We start from the raw sequence: 22,417 nt of genomic DNA, 5'->3' as shown, positions 1-22,417 counted from the left end.
CATATTCCTACCACATCCCCACCTGTCCCTATATTTCCCTACCGCCTACCTATACTAGGGGCAATTTATAATGGCCAATTTACCTATCAATCTGCAAGTCTTTGGCATGTGGGAGGAAACCGGAGCACCCAGAGGAAACCCACGCAGACACAGGGAGAACTAGCAAACTCCACACAGGCAGTACCCGGAATTGAACCCGGGTTGCTGGAGCTGTGAGGCTGTGGTGCTAACCACTGCGCCACTGTGCCGCCCATGCCCCTCTCATTCTTCTAAACTCTAGCGAATAGAGGCCTAGTCAACCCAATGTCTCCTCATAAGTCAATCCTACCATCCCAGAAATCAGGATAGTAAATCTTCTTTGCACTCCCTCCATGGCAAGAACATCATTCCTCAGATAAGGAGACCAAAACTGCACACAATACTCCAGATGTGATCTCACCAAAGCCCTGTATAACTGCAGTAAGACTGCAATGAGGCCACAGCCATGGAAATGGCAGGAAGAGATAGCTGCAGATTGCAAGGAAGTTCTTTTCCTGAACCAGTAGGAAATCCACTGGATTTCAGCAGGAACCAAGCAGGCAAGTTCACAGACTCAGTGTTAGAAACTTAGATGCTATCATTGTCATAGTAGCTGCCAACCATCCAAATGCTCCCATTTCCATTCAAAGTGCTATGCCTGTGGGAAAGTCCGTCATGTCCAGATGGCATGCAGGAGTAAACAGTAATGCTCCAGGTCGCAGAAAAGCTCCAGGTCGCAGTAATGCACCTGGTCAAGGTCATGGTAGACCTAAAGCTAGATCAAGCTCCTGGAAGTCCTCAAATGCACATATGGTAGATATGGAAGCAGAAGTTGATGTTATTGAGCAGGAAGAACAAGAGTTGTACTCAATCAGACAACAAGAAAAGCAGAATATGGAAGTTGAGAGAAAAAGGCCTGAAGATATAATTCCAGCGCCCACAGTAAAAATGAAACTCAGAGATTCACAACTTACTTTCGTAGTCGATACAACGGCAGCAATATCTGTTAACTCAGACGGAAAGTACAAGAAGTCCCTACATCGCATTCCCTTATAAAAAAAAACTGGTGTGAAACTGATCAGTTATTCTAATAACAGTATTCCAGTATTGTGTGAAGTGAGTGTTAAGGTGGAATACAATGATGCATCCTATTATTTGCCATTGGTAGTAGTAGGAGGGAACAAAGTCTCATTGGCTTAACAACGTACATTTAAACTGGGCTGAGTTATTTACAGTAGGGATCAGTATGAGTACATCTGACATGCAGGAATCGAAAACTGATTCAATTTTGTTCCAAGAGTTACCTATAAATTAATTTACATACACAAATGTGTCTGCCAGAAAAATTTCTGAAGAAACTCGCAAGGATGTGGTGCTTAGTAAAGTACTCAATTATGTCATGAATGGCTGGTCTTAAGAGTGTGAAGATGAGAAATTGCAGTATTTTACAGGGAGAAATGAACTAAGTGTAGATCAAGGCTGTCTCCTCTGGGGTTTAAGCCTCATTGTTCCACCAAGGTTTAGAGAGAGATTGTTATAGGAACTTCATCAAGAGTGCACAGAGATAGTCTGTATGAAAGATTAATAAAGAGAGAAAAATTAGAGTACGAGAGAAAGCTAGCTAAAAATATAAAAACAGATCGTAAGAGTGTCTTTAGATATTTAAAAAAGAAAAGAGTTAACAAAGTGAACGTTGGTCCTATAGATAATGAGTCTGGGGGATTAATAAGGGAAAATAAGGAGATGGCAGATGAATTGAACAGATATTTTGCATCGGTCTTCATGATAGAGGATACAAGTAACGTCCCAGAAATAGCTGTATATCGGGAAATGGAAGGGAGGGAGGAACTCAAGAAAATTACAATCACCAGGGAAGTGATACTGAGAAAATTGTTGGAGCTGCAGGCTGACAGGTCCCCGGGTCCTGATGGACTTCATCCTAGGGTCTTAAAAGAAGTGGCTAGTGAGAGAGTTGATGTATTGGTTTTAATTTTCCAAAATTCTGGAGATTCGGGAATGGTTCCATTAGATTAGAAAATAGCAAAAGTAACTCCTTTATTCAAAAATGGAGGGAGACAGACAGCAGGAAACTGCAGGCCAGTTAGTTTAACATCTGTCATAGGGAAAATGTTACAAGCTATTATTAAAGACGTTATAGTAGGGCACTTAAAAAAAAAAATTCAAGTTAATCAGGCAAAGTCAACATGGTTCTGTGAAACCAATTTATTGGAGTTCTTTGGAAAAGTAACATGTGCTGTGGATAAAGGGAAAGCAATGGATATACTGTACTTAGATTTCCAGAAAGCATTTGATAGGTGCCATATCAAAGGTTATTGCGGAATGTAAAAGCTCATGGATTAGGGGTAACATATTGGCATGGATAGAAGATTGGCCAGCTAACAGGAAACAAGGGAGTAGGTGTACAAGGGTCATTTTCTGGTTGGCAAGATGTAACGAGTGGTGTGGCACAGGGATCTGTGCTGGAGCCTCAACTTTTTACAATTTATATAAATGACTTGGATGAAGGGACTGAAGGTATGGTTGATAATTTTGCTGATGACACTAAGATAAGTAGGAAAGTTAATTGTGAAGAGGACATAAGGAGGCTACAAAGGGGTATAGATAGGTTAAGTGAGTGGACAAAGATCTGGCAAATGGAGTATAATGTGGGAAAATGTGAAATTGTCCATTTTGGCAGGAAGAATGAAAAAGAAGCATATTATCTAAATGGTGAAAGATTATAGAGCTCTGAGATGCAGAGGGATTTGAGTGTCCCAGTGCATGAATCGCAAAAGGTTAGTATGCAGGTTCAGCAAGCAATTAGGAAAGCTAATAGAATGTTATCGTTTATCGCGAGGGGAATTGAATACAGAAGTAGGGAGACTGTGCTTCAGTTATGCAGAGCATTGGTGAGACCACATCTGGAGTACTGTGTACAGTATTGGTCTCCTTATTTAAGGAAAGATGTAAATGCGATGGAAGCGGTTCAGAGAAATTTTATTAGACTAATGCCTGGAATGGGCAGGTTGTTTAGTTTAGAGATACAGCACTGAAACAGGCCCTTCGGCCCACCGAGTCTGTGCCGACCATCAACCACCCATTTACACTACACTAATTCCATATTCCTACCACATCCCCACCTGTTCCTATATTTCCCTACCACCTACCTATACTAGGGGCAATTGATAATGGCCAATTTACCTATCAATCTGCAAGTCTTTGGCATGTGGGAGGAAACCGGAGCACCCGGAGGAAACCCACGCAGACACAGGGAGAACTTGCAAACTCCACACAGGTAGTACCCGGAATTGAACCCGGGTCACTTGAGGCTGTGAGGCTGCAGTGCTAACCACTGCGCCACTGTGCAGGTTGTCTTATGAGGAAAGGTTGGACAGGCTAAGCTTGTATCCACTGGAGTTTAGAAGAGTAAGAGGAGACTTGATTGACACATGCAAGATCCTGAGGGGTCTTGGCAGGGTGGATGTGGAAAGGATGTTTCCTGTTGTGGGAGAATCTAGAACTAGGGATCACTGTTTAAAAATAAGGGGTCGACCATTTAAGACAGAAATTAGTAGAATTTTTTTCTCTGAGGGTCGTGAGTCTTTGGAACTCTCTCCCTCAAAAGGCGGTGGAAGCAGAGTCTTTGATTATTTTTAAGGCAGAGATAGATAGATTCTTGATAAGCAAGAGTTGGGGGGGGGGGGGGGGGTGGGGAGGATGCGGTGGTGTAAGGCTAGCATGGGTAGGCAGGAATGTAGAGTTGAGGTTACAATCAGATCAGCCATGATCTTGTTGAATGGCAGAGCAGGCTCAAGGGGCCGAGAGGCCAACTCCTGCTTCGTATGTATGAAGTAAAGTGATGGAAGGTGTCGTCGACAGTACTATCAAGCAGCACTTGTTAGCAATAACCTGCTCAGTGATGCTCAGTTTGGGCTCCGCCAGGGACACGCAGCTCCTGATCTCATTACAGCTTTTGTTCAAACATGGACAAAAGAGCTGAACTCCAGAGCTGAGGTGAGAGTGACTGCCCTTGACATCAAGGCAGCATTTGACTGAGTATGGCATCAAGGAGCCCGAGCAAAACTGCAGTCAATAGAAATCGGGGAAAACTCTTCGCTGGTTAGGGTCCTACCTCGCGCAAAGGAAGATGGTTGTGGTTGCTGGAGTTCAATCATCTCAGCTCCAGGACATCACTGCGGGAGTTCCTCAGGGTAGTGTCCCAGGCCCAACCATCTTCAGTTGCTTCATCAATGACCTTCCTTCAATCATTAGGTCAAAAGTGGGGATGTTCACTGATGATTGCACAATGTTCAGCACCATTCGCAACTCCTCAAATACTGAAGCCATCTGCGTAGAAATGCAGCAAGATCGGGACAATATCCAGGCTTGGGCTGATAAGTGGCAAGTAACATTCGTGCCACACAAATGCCAGGCAATGATCATCTCCAAAAAGAGCGATTCTAACCATCTCCCCTTGACATTCAAAGGCATTACGATCGCTGAATACCCCACTATCAACATCCATTGACCAGAAACTGAACTGGAGTAGCCATATAAATACTGTGGCTATAAGAGCAGATCAGAGGCTAGGAATCCTGCCTGGATGGGTGCAGCTCCAACAACACTCAATAAGCTCGACACCATCCAGCCCACTTGATTGGCAGGCCATTCACAAACATTCACCCCATCCACAAATATTCACTCCCTCCACCACCGACGCACAGTGGCAGCAGTGTGTTCTATCTACAAGATGCACTGCAGCAATGCACCAAGGCTCCTTAGACAGCACCTTCCAAATCCATGACCTCTACCACCTAGAAGGACAAGGGCAGCAGATGTATGGGAACACCACCACCTGCAAGTTCCCCTCCACATCATCATCTTGACTTGGAACTATATCACTGTTCCTTCATGGTTGCTGGGTCAAACTCCTGGAACTCCCTTTCGAACAGCGCTATAGGTGTACCTACCCCACATGGGGCTGCAGCGGTTCAAGAAGACAGCTCACCACCATCTTCTCAAGGGCAATTAGGGATGTGCAATAAATGCTGGCCTAGCCAGTGATGCCCACATCCCATGAAGAAATAAAAAAAACGCTCCAGTTGATGGACTTAATTCCCAGAACTAGATCCAGAACTAGATCATTGGGTTAGAAACATACTGATTAAGTAAGTTCTCTTGTCGAAATTTTAGGAATTCTTCGCCTTACTTGTTTGTTATGCTGGTTCCCCATTGCACTCCCCCCCCCCCCCCCCCACCCCACCACCCCCAGCCTATATTAAGGTAATTGAAATCACCTACAAATACTACGCTATTATTTTTACATTTCTCTGTAATTTCTGCAGAGATTTGCTCCTATATCTGCTCAATTTTTGGGGTCCATTGTAAATACCCAGCAATGCAACAGCTCCTTTCATGATTTTTAACTCTAACCAAATAGATTCAGTCTTTGAACTCTATATTATGGTCTCCCTTTGTAGAACTGTAACATTATTCATGATCAACAGTGACACCCCTCCCCATCTCTTTTCTTTCCCTGTCCCACTTGAATACATTGTATCCTGGGATATTTTGTTCCCGTTCCTGCCCTTGTTTAACCCAGGTCTCCATTGTAGCCACTATCATAAACCCATATTGCAACTTATGCCTGTAGCACGTCAACCTCATTTGTAACACTCTCTCATTAACACAAATGGATTCCAATACCAGCGTAGTCGGCTTTGCTTTTTTCCTCCATTTTGGCCTATGAATTTCTCCCCTTTTTCCAACAATTCTCCATAACTACACCTCATTTGACTCTCTCCACAATTTCCCTGCATCAAATTGCTTTAAAATATCTCCCTTTCATTTGTTTCTTCTTTTTCTTTCCTTGTGGACATCAAAAGAAAAGAACTCCAACTGCTACAAATCTAAACATAAAATGCAAAGAAAACAGCAGGCACCATGAGAGAAGATATTGGTAAACAATTTAGAAAAGACCCATCTCTTCGTATAGGTGGACTGATCTATGTATTTCCAGTATATTTGTCTTGTGTCTCTGTCTAGTTTTCTTGTTGACTGTTCCTCTGTAACGATCTCTCTTTATGTAACTACCATGAGCAACAATCTCTCACTCTCTGTCTTTCAGGTCTGAAAGATGGTGCTTTCAATTATTTTAAGCTCATGGTCAACAGAACAAAGTGAGATTATTTTGTGTGATCTCTATCCAGTACACAATCGGGAACCTTTGTAACTGTATTCATCCTTCTAGAGAGGGATTGTCAATTTTATAGTGCTCAGTCACTTTTATGGGTCCACCTTGTCAGTACTAGATTTGTATATTCTAATACACATGAAATTTTATTGTGCTAGGTCACATTTATGGGTCTATCTTGTCCTTCTGTGTTTGTCAGCAGTAGAATTACATAATCTAATGTGCAATTAATAATCACAATTTTAAATTAATTTCAATCAGTATTTCGAGGTTACTGTAGAGTTTTAATGGGATGCTTTCTTGTGTCACATGACTTTATAAGCACATTTTTAATTTAATATTAAAGCCAATTAACAATATATCCTAATGTATATTTGTGGCTTTTCAAAAATAAATTGAAATGAATTGGATATAGTCACTTTTGAAAGATTTGACTCTGTGCATGCAGCTTACATTTGAGAGTTTGAAACATCTCTATGTTCATTACTGACCATTTCTGGCCTTTCACCTTCAGGTTATTTTCTGACCTTTCTGGCACCTGTGAACAATATCACTATAGTACAAGGCCAGACAGCGACTTTGCATTGCAAAGTTGCAGGCAACCCACTTCCAAACATAAGATGGCTGAAAAATGATGCACCGGTTTTTCAAGAAGCAAGACGGATCACAATAAGGAAAACAGAATACGGTTCTCGACTTCGAATTCAAGACCTAGATACAACTGACACAGGCTACTACCAGTGTGTCGCATCTAATGGCAATAAAACCATCACAGCTACTGGGGTGCTATATGTGAAACTTGGTATGTACTTTTTAATTAATATATATTAAAAATTATATATATGAAATATACATACACAAATTGTAGAATTTTGACCAACTGACATAGTACACATCCTCCTCACTCGACCTGTGGATAATATAAATTAACAACTAAGAGGTTCACAGATTACACTGCTAATTGTTGCTCTCATTCTTCATGTTCCTCCCACATACCTTAGTGCAGCATACCAGCATAATCAGCTGGTGCAGGACCTTACCACTCCACCTGTTGATTCAAATCTCTTCCACATACCTGCTTATGGCACTAACTACGAAACTGGTCACAGAACCAAGACCAAGAACTAAAAATGATTCCCTGATGCCAAACATTCCCTACCCCTACCCAACTCTGCAGCTTTGAAATCAGCTTGCAGAGCTAAAGGTTGAATTACTGGACATAAGTGAATGCTGCCTTTAGTGCTCCCCTCTCTAGCTGAGAGGAACATTTTGACCAGCACTCTTGACTTGTAGTGATGCAGTGGTTAAAGCCATTGGCAGGTAGTTTTGCCTATTCCAATGCTCGAAGGAGTAGAACAGTGGAAAAATAAGTGCTGGCAGTCTTGATTCTGAGCCTCTTAAGACAATTAAGATAACTCTGATTCCTCTGTTGTCAGAAGCAAAGTTTTTTTGTGCTTTGGGTACGTATGTGTATTAGCTTAGACTATACTTTTGTTATTTATTTATCCTCCACGCAGTAAAGCCCAGTTTGACTGTTAGTGAGAAAGTTACATATTATACACATACCTAAAAATGTCATTAATTTGTTGCAGATAGGAAGAGTTGCATTTGATATCTTGGAATGTGTTTACTGCTTTTTGCATCAGACCTGTTGTTGTTAAATTGGGACAATGTCTTAAGCTTATTTACAAGACTAGGTTACATTTTACAGGCCTTAGACTATGTTCTATTTCCAAAATGGGCCAATTTTCTTCTTTCTTTTTCAGATTCTTGGTCTCTGCAAATAATGTCAGGGTCTGAGTCAGTAAACAAAAGCTGTGTGCACCAAGTTTAATGATAGAAAGGACAAAGCTAGTTCTGGATCTAGTTCTGGGAATTAAGTCCATCAACTGGAGCGTTTTTTTTATTTCTTCATGGGATGTGGGCATCACTGGCTAGGCCAGCATTTGGCCTTTCCTTGGTGCTTAGGATTTTCACAGTGTACCTGTTCATGGGTGCAGCATATCTCTCATCCAGCATCTGTACACCTGCCCATATCTGAGATGATTTTCTCTTGAGAGCGTGGTGCCTAAGGCCATGCAATATGTGTTCAATACAGTCCATGAACTGGGTTTTAATGCCTCTTGACTACCCACTTCCCTTTCCTAGCCTCCATGATGATCAACAATGTTTCCTCCCCTCAAAAACTGTAAACCTTCTCAAACACCCACCCTTTTCCCTTTGACCCTTGCTAACTACCACCCTATTTTAACTTTTCTTTCCTCTCCAAGGTACTTGTACAAATTGTTGCCTCTCACTTTCTTACCTATCTATCCCCCTCCAGTCCTGTTTTCAGCACCCCAAAGCATCAAATTGGCCTGCACCAAAGACACAATGGCATTGACAGACTGTAGTGTATATTCCTCCTCATCCTTCTTGACCACTCCGCAGTATTTAACTTGGTCAGTCTTCATCAATGATCTTCCCTCCATCATAAGGTCAAAGGTGGGGATGTTCGCTGATGATTGCACAGTGTTCAGTCCTATTTATAACTCCTCAGATAATGAAGCAGTCCATGCTCATATGCAGAAAGATCTGGACAACATTCAGGTTTGGGATGATAAGTGGCAATGAATATTTGCGCCACACAAGTGCCAGGCAATGACCATTGCCAACAAAAGAGAATCTAACCATCTGCCCTTGACAATCAACAGCATTGCCATCACTGAATTCCCCACCGTCAACATCTTGGGGGTTACCATTGACCAGAAATTTAACAGGACCAGCCACATAAATACTGTGGCTACAAGAGCAGGTCAGAGGCTGGGAATTCTGCAATGAGTAATTCACCTCCTGACTCCCAAAGCCTGTCCGCCATCTACAAGGCACGAGTCAGGATTGTGATGGAATGTGCCCCACTTACCTGGATGTGTGCAGCTCCAACAACACTGAAGTAGTTCGACACTATCCAGGACAAAGTAGCTCCCTGATTGGCAACCCCCATCCACCATTAAACATTCAATCCCTCTATCACCAGCACACCGTGGCAGCAGTGTGCACTATTTACAAGATGCACTGCTGCAACTCGCCAAGGTTCCTTCAACAGCACCTTCCAAACCCATGACCTCTACCACCTAGAAAGTCAAGGGCAGCAGGCACATAGGAACACCACAACCTGCAAGTTCCCCTCCATGTCAAACACCATCCTGAGTTGGAAATATATTGCCATTTCTTCACTGTCACTGAACCAAAATCCAGAACTTTCTAACAGCACTGTGGATGTACCTGTGCCAAAAGGACTGCAGTGGGTAATTAGGAATGGACAATATATGCCGCCCTCACTTGCGATGCCCACATCCCATGAACAAATAAAAAAAAAACTCACTTTCCTTCATAATTTTTTCTTCTGCGTTATCCAGCTCTCTGTCACTGTCTTCACTTGGTTCCACTTTTACCTATATGAACACAGGAAGAGCATCTCCACCAATGGTTTCTCTTCCTATCATCGTACCCTCAATTTTGGAGTCCTACAGGAATCTATCCTTGGCCCTTTCTTCATCCTGACCTACTTGCTGACAGACAGTGATATCATCTGTAGATGTGCACAGTAGTGATGCCCAGCTCTACCTTTCCACTCTTTTACTTCCTCTATTGCCTCAGTACTGACAGATTGCTTGTCTGACATCCAGCTTTTGATGAGTCTTGACTCCCAATCGCTCACAGCTCAACACTGAGACAACCAAACAATCATCTTTTGTCCTTGCCACAATCTCATCTCGCTTGTCACTGACTCCATCTCTTTCCCAACCACTATCTCGAGCTGAGCTAGACAATTTGCATTATTGCTGCCATGTTTGACTCTGAGTTGACTTTACAAACCCCCCCACGCTCTGCAAAGACCACCTAATTTTGCCTCTGTAATATCGCCCACTGCATCTGTTCCTGCTACAGCCCGTCTTGAGACTGATTTCCCTATAAATACATTCGTCACCTCCAATCTTGATTATTCTAATGCTTTTTTTGCTAAGACCATAAGAAATCGAAGCAGGAGTAGATTATATGGCTCCTCGGGCTTGCTCCACCATTCAATACAATCCTGGCTGATATTCTACTCTACTTCACTTTATCTCCTGCTCCCCATATCCCTTGATTCCCTGAGAGATCAAAAATCTATCTATCTCAGCCTTGAATATATTCAATGATGGAGCATCTACAACCCTCTGGGGTAGAGAATTCCAAAGATTTACAACCCTCTGAGTGAAGAGATTTCTCCCTGTCTCAGTCCTAAATGGTCAACACCTTATCCAGAAACTGTGCCCCTTTGTTCTATATTCCCGAGCCAGGGGAAACAACCCTTTAGAATCTTGTATGTTTCTATGACATCACGTTTCATTCTTCTAAACTCCAGACAGTATAGGCCCAATTTACTTAGCCTCTCATTATAGGACAACCCTCTTATCCCAGGAACCAATCTCGTGAACCTTTGCTGTACTACCTTCAAGGCAAGTGTATCCTTCCATAGATCTGAAGAACAAAACTGCGCACAGTACTCCAGGTGTGGTCTCACCAAAGCCTTGTACTATTGTAACAAGACTTCTTTGTTCTTGTATTCCAGTCCCCTTGAAATAAAAGTCAACATGCCATTTGCCTTCCTAATTGCTTGCTGTACCTATATGCTAACTTTCTGTGTTCCTTGTATGAATATACCCAAGTCTCTCTGAACACCAACATTTAAAAGTTTCACAGCTTTTCAAAAATATCCTGCTTTAGTATTCTTATTTTCAAAGTGAATATCCTCACACTTCCCCATATTATACTCCGTCTGCCATTTTGTTGCACATTCACTTAACTTGTCTGTATCCCTTTGCAGCCTCTTTGTGTTCTCACAGCTTACATTCCCACCTAGCTTTGTATCATCAGCAAACTTGGATACATTACTCTTGGTCTCTTCATCTTAGTCAATAATATAGATTGTAAGTATTTGGGGCTGCAGCACCACTCTTCATCCATGCTAATATATTACCCCTAACTCCATGAGCCCTTGTCTTGTATATTAACCTTTTGTGTGGCACCTTATTGAATGCCTTTTGGAAATCCAAGTAGACTACATCTACTAGCTCCTCTGTATCTAACCTACTATTTACATCTTTGAAAAACTAATAAATTTGTCAAACATGAGTTCCCCTTCAGAAAACCATGCTGTCTTTGCCTGATCATACTATGATAGTTTCTAAGTGGATTGTTGAGACTTCCTAATAATAGATTCCAGCATTTTCCCGACAACTGATGTCAGGCTAACTGTCCTGTAATTCCCTATTTTCTCTCTCTCATTTCTGGAATAGCAGTGTTATATTTGCTAACTTCCAAGCTGTTGGGACCATTCTGGAAGTTAGGGAATTTTGGAAAATCATAACCAGTGTATCTACTATCTCTGTAGTTACCTCTTTTAGAACCCTGGGATGTAGGCCATCAGATCCTGGGGATTTGTCAGCTTTTAGTCTCTCAAGTTTCTCTAATACTTTTTCCCTGCTGATATTAATTACTTTAAGTTGCTCAAACTTATTAGCCCCTTGGTTACCCTTTACTTCTGGTATGTAACTTGTGTTTTCTACTGTGAGGACAGACACAAAATATTTGTTCAATGTCTCTGCCATTTTTTCATTTCCTGAGATAATTTCTCCTGTTTCTCTCCCTCTAAGGGACCAACATTTACTTTAGCTATTCTCCTTTTTATACAGTAATAAAAACAGATTTTACAAGCTTTTATATTCTTGGCGAGTTTACTGTCATTCTATTTTTTTCAACTTTTTGATCGCCCTTTGCTGGTTTCTAATACTCTCCCAATCCTCAGGCTTACAATCCTCCACGTTCCAAAATCTCCACCTTATCCAAGCCTATCCTACTTTTGACTACACTTCAAAAGTACTTAATTGATTGTAAAACATTTGGAAAATTTTGAGGTTGTGAAAGGCGCTGTAGAAATGCCAATCTTATTTATTCTGTCTTTCACAAAACTCTGCTTGCCCATCACCCTATTCGAACTGATCTTTATTGGTCCCATTCCCCAGAGCCTCAGATTTAAAATCCTCTTCCTGGTCTTTAAATCGCTCCCTATCACCGTAATTTTCTCAGCCCCTAAACCCTTGGCACCCATACCCCCCACACCCCCTTGCCTCCACCACATCACAATCCAAAACTTTCTTAATTCTCCCTTCCTTGGATTACAGCCTCTTATGTACTTCCACCCCTCATCCTTCACTGACAGTAGAGCCTTCAGCATCCTGCGCCCCAGTCTGGAAGTCGCTTCTTAAACGCTCCAATTTACACTTCTTCCTCCTCCTTTGAGATCCTCCTAAGCAACCACCTTTTTGCCTAAGCTATTCTCATTCCCTCCAAATGTCTCTCTCCTTGCTCAGTGTCTACTTTTATCCTGCTTATCTGTGAAGTGCCTTTTGATGATGTCTGTGTTAAAGATGCTATATAAATATATTTTATTGATGATGATATTTAACAAATACGTGTAATCCCAGTTACAACCCAGGCAAGATCTATTATTTTTACAGATATTAATTTTGACAACTGTTTTCATGATTACTTCCAGGACATGTTCCTCAAACTGGGAAAAACTACTGGTTCTCTAATTATCTGCTTTAAGTGAAGAAATTGATGCTTGTCTCACTTCTACAGAAAGGAATCATCTACAGTATTCCTTTTGGTAGGGATATTTTCTTCAATATTGAACCAGCCAATCACTGGACAACGAACGATCAGGATTAAAACAGTTCCAGCAATTCAAATTAGAGCACTGTTTTATGCTCTAAAGAATCATTGTGGGCCTATTAAAGTACCTTAAATAAAACAAGAAAAAGGCTGAATTTTATCACCTAAAAACGGGTGGGGTTGCATCTGACAAGGTTTTAAGTATCTGAAACCTGACCCCAACACTTCCACAGTTGAACTGAGGCAGGACAAGGGGCGGCCAACCATCTTGCTCCCAGGAGATGGTTTGGCAATTTAAATATTTTAATGAGGCTTGCAGCCTCTAATTTAACCTGCATTGCAAGTTCTGTGGTAGCTGACCGGGCTTCCCAGGCCTTAGAACACCTGACAGCTGAAGGGAGGCAAGGACAGCTTTAGGGAGAAGTAAGTGCCTTTATAGCAATGCTTGTGTACCAGGAGGAGCAGAAGTGTTTCCCCCTTCCACCGCTCCCAGGTCGGGGATCAGACCTATCTGTTCCTGTGCCCTTCTCCGAAGTGCTCCCCTCCCGACTGGAAGCTAAGCCTGTCAATCACGTTGACTTCTGGGTGGGGACTATGTCAAATCCAAAAGACACCACAGCAGTCAGGAAAACCCAGATATCTGGGTTTCCTCTCTGAATCACCCGCCTCTTTAAAATCTAGGTCAAAGTCTTGCTAGTTAAATTGTCATCGAACTGTGTTTGTGCAGTTCAGTACAAGTAAAGTGACAAGAATTACTTTACATTAATTGACTCATGTAATTTAGTATAATTAGAAATATGAATTCCAAGTAAACTTGAAGCGTGCATTCCATGATCATAAAATAGCTTCTGCAGATATTCATCGTGAAGTGTACTGTGATGGCCAATAGAGTACCTGTGCTATACATAGGTGCACATTTGGCATGTACTTCAAGGAATTAGAAATAATGGGCTGAATTTTAACTAGCAAGATGGTGGTGGTGGGGGTGGCGGGTTGTGGTTTCAGGTGCAGATGGTGGTTTAAATCCCCAAAAAATGCCAGCATTTCGGAAACCTGACATGATCCTGCTCATTTCCAGCTTTTACCAGCACATGTTCAGAGGCATGTGGGAAACCCCTGTGGAGATGTTGGGTTTGTCATTTAATATGCGAAGAGCCAATTAATTCTGACTTTAATCCAGAATTCTGGCTTTAACAGCAAGCATATTGGTTTCCCAAGCTATCTGAAATTCATCAGGGTCAACAAGGCATCAGCACAGTGAGGATTCATTGCTCATTGAAATTGACAGGCTGGAAAGCCTTTAAAGACTGAAACAGCACAGTTGCTTCCTTGCCTAGGTGAAAGGCTTTTGCTCACAGGGCTTGGTCTAAGAGCATGCTTTCACTGTTTTTCAACATTTTGGAAGTTATTTCTGCTATCTTGGATACTTCATTCACCTTGATCTGCACCTCCCTGCTGTAACCCTTCACTGCAGCTTAGGAGCAGGATTTCACAAGCTGCCCACAATTTCATCTTCCAGGTGGCTGATGCCATGTTTAACAGGGCTGCCACTTATGTCCACTTTGCTTCTGATGGGGACAGTCAGAATCAGAGAGCTGTCACTTTTGCTGCAGTGGCTGGATTCCCACGGGGAAGGGGAGTCATAGATTGCACAGATATGACAATAAAGGCACCCTCAGTTCAACCAGCAGTCTTTGTCAATTGGAAGGGATTCAACTTCTCAATCATCAGTAAAGTGATGGAAGGTGTCATCAACTGTGCCATCAAGCGGCACTTGCTTAGCAATAACCTGCTCAGTGACGCTCAGTTTGGGTTCCGCCAGGGCCACTCAGCTCCTGATCTCATTACAGCCTTTGTTCAAACATGAACAAAAGAGCTGAACTCAAGAGGTGAGGTGAAAGTGACTGGCCTTGACATCAAGGCAGCATTTGACCAAGTATGGCATCAAGGAGCCCTAGCAAAACTGAGGTCAATGGAAATCAGGGGGAAAACCCTCCACTGGCTGGAGTCATACCTAGCGCTAAGGAAGATGGTTGTGGTTGTTGGAGGTCAATCATCTGAGCTCCAAGACATCACTGCAGGAGTTCCTCAGGGTAGTGTCCTAGGCCCAACCATCTTCAGCTGCTTCATCAGTGACCTTCCTTCAATCAGAAGGTCAGAAGTGGGGATGTTCGCTGATGATTGCACAATGTTCAGCACCATTCGCAACTCCTCAGATACTGAAGCAGTCTGTGTAGAAATGCAGCAAAACCTGGACAATATCCAGGCTTGGGCTGAGAAGTGGCAAGTAACATTCGCGCCACACAAGTGCCAGGCAATGACCATCTCCAACAAGAGAGAATCTAACCATCTCCCCTTGACATTCAATGGCATTACCATCGCTGAAAACCCCGCTATCAACATCCTAGGGGCTACCATTGACCAAAAACTGAACTGGAGTAGCCATATAAATACCGTGGCTACAAGAGCAGGACAGAGGCTAGGAATCCTGAGGCAAGTAACTCACCTCCTGACTCCCCAAAGCCTGTCCACCATCTACAAGGCACAAGTCAGGAGTGTGATGGAATATTCTCCACTTGCCTGGAAGGGTGCAGCTCCAACAACACTCAAGAAGCTCGACACCATCCAGGACAAAGCAGCCCTGCTTGATTGGCACCCCATCTACAAACATTCACTCCCTCCACCACCGACGCACAGTGGCAGCAGTGTGTACCATCTACAAGATGCACTGCAGCAATGCACCAAAGCTCCTTAGACAGCACCTTCCAAACCCGCGACCTCTACCAACAAGAAGGACAAGGGCAGCAAATGCATGGGAACACCACCACCTGCAAGTTCCCCTCCAAGTCAAACACCATCCTGACTTGGAACTATATCGCCGTTTCTTCACTGTCACTGGGTCAAAATCCTGGAACTCCCTTCCTCACAGCTCTGTGGGTATACCTACCCCAAATGGACTGCAGCAGGTCAAGAAGGCAGCTCACCACCACCTTCTCAAGGGCAATTAGGGATGGGCAATAAATGCTGGCCTGGCCAGTGACACCCACATCCCATGAATGAATAAAATAAAAACTCCATCAATGCTCAGCTGGCATTTGATCACCGGAAGGTATTTATGCATGCTGCGATATCCTGCAAGCTGCCATGATGCTGTCATTCTGCGCCAGTCCCATCTGGCATTGGTCTTTGTACCTCCAAACAGAGTCAGCAGATGGATCCTTGGAGATAAGGGCTCCAAGGACATGGCTGCAGATACCTGTGAGGAGCCCTGCCACTAATGCAGAGAAAATATACAACTTGAACCACATGAGCACAAGGGCGCTCATAAAGCAAGTCACTGGATTGCTGAGGATGTGGTTCAGGTGCCTGGACAGATCTGGGGGCACTCTTCAGTATGGGGAGGTGGTGGCATATTGGTAATATCACTGAACTAGTGATCCAGGGGCCCAAGCTAATGTATCATCTGGGGACATGGGTTCAAATCCCACCATGGCAGGTGGTGGAATTTAAATTAAATTACTTATAAATTCAATTAGTTAATAAAAATCTGGAATTGAAAGCTAGTCTCAGTAATTGTGCCATGAAACTATCATCGATTGTTTTAAAAACCCATCTGGTTCACAAATGTCCTTTCGGGAAGGAAATTTGCCTTGGTCTGGCCTACGTGTGATTCCAGACCCACAACAATGTGGTTGACTCTAAACTGCCCTCTGAAATGGCCGAGCAAGCCATTCAGTTCTTGAGCAATTAGGGATGGGCAACAAATACTGGCCTTGCTGGTGACCCCCACATGAAAGAATAAAAAAAAATGCACCAGTAATGGCCTCCAAAATGATAGTGATCTGCTGCATCTTGCACAACATTGCACTGAAGAGAGGACCGCAGCTGCAGGAGGAGGAGGGTGCTGATGCTCTGCATCCCTAGGGGAGGAGGAGCAGGATGAAGAGGAGCCTGTTGTGGCCAGGGTGCCTGCAGCCCCTCACCTGGCTGCCAGAGACACTTGAAACAGACTCATCCAGACACAGTTCAGATCACCTGTTTGTGTGAAGCAATATAACACAGCAATGCTAAATCCGCTGCCCCCTGCCCTGCTCCCCAATACAATTTATTCCCACAGACAAAAATCCCTCCATCTCGTTCACACCCTTTGCTCATCTTCCACTGTTGTATCATTCGCCTCAAGGCTCATCTCTATTTGGAAGGCGGAAGGCAACGATGGAGATGACTGGACAATGGAGATTTGAAATAAAGTATTTGATTCATTTACCTTTTCCAATACATTAAGACAGTGACATTTTTATAATCACCCAAGTGCAACTAAAAAGTCTTTCTTTTGCTTTTCCTATTGCTTCTACATAGTGGCTTCAGTAGAGCTAGAGGCAGGCTGCTCATTCCCCTGCTATGACAGCTGAGATGCCCGTGGTGAACGTCCTCTAGCCAAAGACTGCCCCACTGTGCAGGGCAGGAGGCAGCATGTGGGTTCTGACTGAGGGGGATGGGAGCAAGGGGTGAGAAATGGAAATGCCTTGAGCATAGTCCCCAATGCCATGATGTCCTTTGTTCAGCTTCCCTGATAGCCAAGAGCTGGAGAGCACTTTACCGCACTTCAGTGAGCTGCTGAATGGCCAAGGAGTGGTTTTCCTTCATCCTATCTAAAATGGCAAACTGTGCACAAGCAATTGGCCAGGGCAAAGCATGCACTTGGTGACCTGCTGCCTCTGATTCTCCATGAGGTTGGCCACTTTGTCCTTTTTCTATTGCAGGTCCAGAATTACCATCTTCATGAATGACCCCTCAAGGCACAGCATCTGCATCCAGCTGAGCAGAGCTTAGAGTGTCCTGCGCCCTCCAACAGGGACTCCACTGCTGTCTTTGTCTCCAATACCTGCTCCTGCACACTTGTGATATGCACCTCACCATGTGACAGCCTAGCTATCTCCCTTTGAGGCCCCAATGAGGTATGCATATCTGCAGCTGTAAAGGGTGCGCATGAGTCGCATGACAGTGCTTCCACAGAATGTGCAACCTCCTCTGAGGACTCCTCAGTCTCCTCCTGCTCCAACCTCTGTGTCAAACGAGGGACTGGTGGGAGATGACATGGGAAAGGGTTAAAAGTCGTCATAATGCAGATATTCACATTTCAGTTGGTAGTGACATAAAATTGACATTAATGGTTGTCTCTTGCCATGTGGCAGTGTGATTTCTAACTCTATCACCAGGTATCAGGGAGACATCCATCTGCTCATCATCAATGGCCTTGCTGCCACCCCTTCCCATGCCACCCACTGTAAAATATCTTCCCAACATCTTTGAGACATTACTAATTCATTGAGGATGAGTTAGAAACTGCACACCAGGAGTTAACTTGGTTGAGCCAAAAGCCCTTCCAAAGTTTCTTTTAATACACTTCAGGATACTATCTTACGTCACCAAACCTTGTTAAGCTATGTTTGAAATAATCAGCATTCTGCTCTCCTGATTGGTAGTGGAAAAGGCAGCAGTGACTTTGGAAATGCTGCTTTTATAGTATCCCTCCCAATCTCCAAGGCCGCCTCCGTGCAACAGTCAGGGTGACTGTCAGTGGAGGGCCACACCCGGTTCTCTGTGCCTCTCTGGAGTACTGCGCTCCCTTTTGCAAGGAGAGAAAGCAGAGAGTGTGAGAAGTGGATTGTGTTGAGAGGAGGGAATGACAACTTTTGTGGAAGGTGAATGTGAGGCATGGTTGTGAGGTAGCACTAAGATGAGAGTGAGTGTCAGTGTTGGCTGTTCAGAAGAGGATGTGAAGAAGTGCCTGTAAAGAGAGAAGTGAGTGGAGCTGCAAGGTGTATTCTGAGGTGTGCTGTGCAGGAGAATGCTGTGGAAGTCAGAGTGTGGGGGTTGACACCTGAAAGTGGGATGCCAGTCACCTTTCCTGTCCTCATGAGGTTGTTGAACCTCTTGCAGCACTGAATCCAGGAGTGAGGACCATAGTCCTGCTGCTTACTTTGTCTGCCAGTTCCACCCACACTGAACTGGCCTCTTCCTCTCATCCGCAGGAAATGAGGCTTCTCTGCGGGTCCTGACAACCCACAGTAGGACCTCCAGGGAAGAGTACAAGAACCAGGGAGCAGCCTTCCCACATCACCCTTCCATACTTTTTCTTTCTGAAGCCTCTGGAATCTATACAGAATGCAGCCATTCTGACCCCTGCCATTGACAGGTGTGGGTTGGCATCATGCCTGCACTGTGATTGGTCAGGAAATTCAGAAGCGGGATGCTAATACCTTGGCTGAGTTAAACAGCCATGGCAAATCCCGCTCCAGCAACAAGCAGGTTCCCAACACTGCCACCCCTACCACCCCACCCACTGTAAAATTTCTGCCTGACATCTTTGAGACATTATTAATTCATTGAGGATGAGCTAGAAACTGCACACCAGGTGTTAACTTCGTTGAGCCAAAAGCCGTTCCAAAGTTTTTTTTTAACACACTTCATTATGGTATCTTACATCACCAAGTATTTTGAAGCTATGTTTGAAATAATCAGCATTCTGCTCTCCTGATTGGTAGTGGAAAAGGCAGCAGTGACTTTGGAAATACAGCTTTCATAGTATCCCAGTGGCATTCTCTGCACCCTTTGGAATATGTAGAGATACAAGAGAACTCAATATCTTTAAAGCCATTTTTCCTGTTTCACTTCTGCAACCTCAGATAGAACCCTGTGAATATTTTATATAAATCTGAAACATATACCACAAGAGCCAAGAACCTCTCCAGTCATCATTTTCGGATGATAGACCAGATTTTTTGCAGAGGATAATTTGACTAGGTATCAACAGAAGATTATTGTAATCCTATGAAAAATAAATTTTTCATAAGAATTTTTCTATTAGATTTTTTAAAAACTTTGCCTAAAGCAAAGCTGCCCCTTTAAGTTGCACTCACACACAGGCCTTAGCAACTTTTGCTTGGCATAGAGCATTGCAAAGCATGATATATGTTTGCCCTGTTTACATGACACTCGAATAAATAACCAGGGGACTATTATTTATTGACATAAAATAGTTACAGAAAAGGTTAGATGAAGGGAACCTGCCCAAAAAATAAGCTTCTCTTATTTTGGAGCAAAATTATCCTCGTTGTGATGCACTTAAGTTATATTTTACCTGGAAATTGGATATCATAGAGTCATAGATATGAAAGATAATTTGTATGTTAAGCAGTCTGGGAGATTAGTTGTACCTTTATCAATAATGCTTGTTATTTCCAAGAATGTTCAAAGGATAATGTTAGACTACTGAGTCAAGGCAGCAAGTGTACCATCACAATTCATGTCCATGGAAAATATTCAATCCTGGAGTTTTGGAAATAGCTCCCATAGTATGCTTTACCCAAAGTAATGGTTTGGGGTTATATCACTTCTTGTTTCTTAATGACCATTTGTGGCAGAAGTGGGGGAGTTATAGTCTGATCCCTTTGAACAAACTTTTCTAATTTTTAAAATAAATTTCACATACCAGACTTTAGACATATACTATTATATTTAGCAACAGTTGTAATGCTAAAACTCTCTATCTCAGGGAGCTGGCAATAATGCCAGTTCCATTGCAGTAGCTTGTAGTCATGCATCTTGCAAAATTGATCCTGGTGAATGCTGACAGAATGGACAGATTTGTACTGAGGTGCTAATTGCTAATCAGATTTTCCTATAGCCAAGTATAAACGCAACAACTATAGTTCAGTAATGATGGATAACTCTATGGGATTAGACGTCAAAGTGATGATTGATGACCTAGAGAGATTTTATTGGCACCTTAGGCAGTCTGTAAAAGAGTGATGGTGACAGAAGAAATGGTGGGTTGAGATTTGTGCTGGTTTTCTAAAGAGACGTTTACAATTGATAAATGTTCTGTCTGTTTCCCTCTATTGTAAAATATTTTGTGGAAATGAAAAATTAACTTTTCCCCATTCTTCTTCTGAAAGGTATGAAATGTCCATCTAATGGAGGGTAGTCTAATTATATTTTTATTTTAGTTTAACGCTTTGCTCAATGCGGAAATCTGTAATAGGTATTCAGCAGATAGTACTCCTACATCACCCTGTCATTTTTAAATAGCTATGACTTTGAAAATAAAAGAATAATTTTATATTTGTTGAATGTTGCAATTCTCTACTATGATAAAAAAATATCCACATATTTTTAAAAGTTTATTGCTATTTTTAGCTTTTACTTTAACCCCATGTTTATGTCCAATTCATTTATTTCGCTATCTGTAAAATTGAAAAGAAAGTGAAGGGATTCAGTGTATTTTTGCTTCCTGATTTCCTGTCTCTGAGCATACCAATGTGATAGGTCACTTCCTCAGTTTGACTACACCACTTGGAGAGCCCCTTGACTTGCTACCAGATTCAAACTGACATCAGGGTAGGAGAAGTCCAAGCCACAGCGATGACTAGATCTTTGTGGGCAGCTTTCTTCGAGGTCAGCGGTGAGTGCCACTGCTTCACTGCTTACCACAAAATCCAACCCATAATAAGAGGTCACTGATTCCACCCCTTCTCCATCCTGATCTTGTACTGGTTAGGAAGATGTGGTGGGAGGGAAAATATTCAGGTAAATACTCAAGACAAAGTAAAACAAGGTGGCATGGATCAAACATTATATAAAGGCTCCGTTTGCTGACAATGCAACCACTAGGTGGCGCAGTACTAGCACATGCGCAAATGCAGCCTCATCCACAGAAACGTCACTCTCTGCGACGTCTCAAGCAGCTGCCAGTAATAAAGATGGCGCTGCTCAACTTATCACAAAATATAAGTTAAACCCAAATCCCCTCAATGGTTGCGGTCTTCGCCTCCATCCCACCCCCCAACAGTGCACCGCTCCCTTCTGCCATTGCGCTTCTCTTTGCCGCTTCCTCCTGCGTCCATCTTCTCGCTGCTCGCTTCCGCCTTGCCGCTGCATTCCCTCAGCCACTCTCACCTGGTCTCGCTGCTTCCCCCCCCTTGGCCATTTGCTCCCACCATCCCCCCCCAGCTCCAGCCACTCGCTCCAGGCCACATCGCTTCCCTCCTCTCGGCCATTCGATCACACGTCGCCCCATCATCCCTCGCTCACTGCCTTGCACTTCGGCAGCTCGTTCCCCACCGCTTTCTTCGGGTGGTTTGGTGGGGCATGAGCGGTCGAGGGGAGGGTCAGCGGCAAGGCTGGGAGCGAGCGGCTCGGGGGGTGGGGGGGGGAAGTGGCGAGGGCAGGAGCGAGTGACTGAGGGGGGTTGTGGTGACCGAAGTTGGAAGCGACCGTGGGGAGGGAGGGGGTGAAGCAGCAAGGACGGAAGAGAGTGGTTGAGGAAAGGCAGCAGCAAGGCCTGGAGCAAGCAGCCGAGGGGGGGGGATGTGGCAAGGGCAGGAGCGAGTGTCTGAGGGGGGGGAAGCAGCCAGGGGGAACGGGTAATGAGTGGCTGAGGGAAAGCAGAGGCAAGTGGCTGGAGGGGGGACGTGGTGATTGAAGCAGAGATGGTGGGAGGGA

The 22,417-nt window shown here is 43.6% G+C and overlaps 1 protein-coding gene across 8 annotated transcripts in view; it reads left to right on the top strand.

Annotated features, from left to right (window-relative positions):
- The window catches only part of ror2 (receptor tyrosine kinase-like orphan receptor 2), a 452,945-nt gene that overhangs the window by 337,023 nt on the left and 93,505 nt on the right, over window positions 1–22,417 (top strand). For all 8 annotated transcript variants that reach the window (XM_068030160.1, XM_068030157.1, XM_068030161.1 and 5 more), the window contains one exon: window positions 6,726–7,013. In XM_068030160.1, the coding sequence (XP_067886261.1) occupies window positions 6,726–7,013 (288 nt within the window). The remainder of the gene's footprint in view (window positions 1–6,725; window positions 7,014–22,417) is intronic.

Source organism: Heterodontus francisci, chromosome 4 (assembly GCF_036365525.1).
Source record: "Heterodontus francisci isolate sHetFra1 chromosome 4, sHetFra1.hap1, whole genome shotgun sequence".
Lineage (NCBI taxonomy): Eukaryota > Metazoa > Chordata > Chondrichthyes > Heterodontiformes > Heterodontidae > Heterodontus > Heterodontus francisci.
The sequence above is the reverse complement of the archived record's forward strand: the minus strand, read 5'-3'. Positions and strand labels throughout refer to the sequence as shown.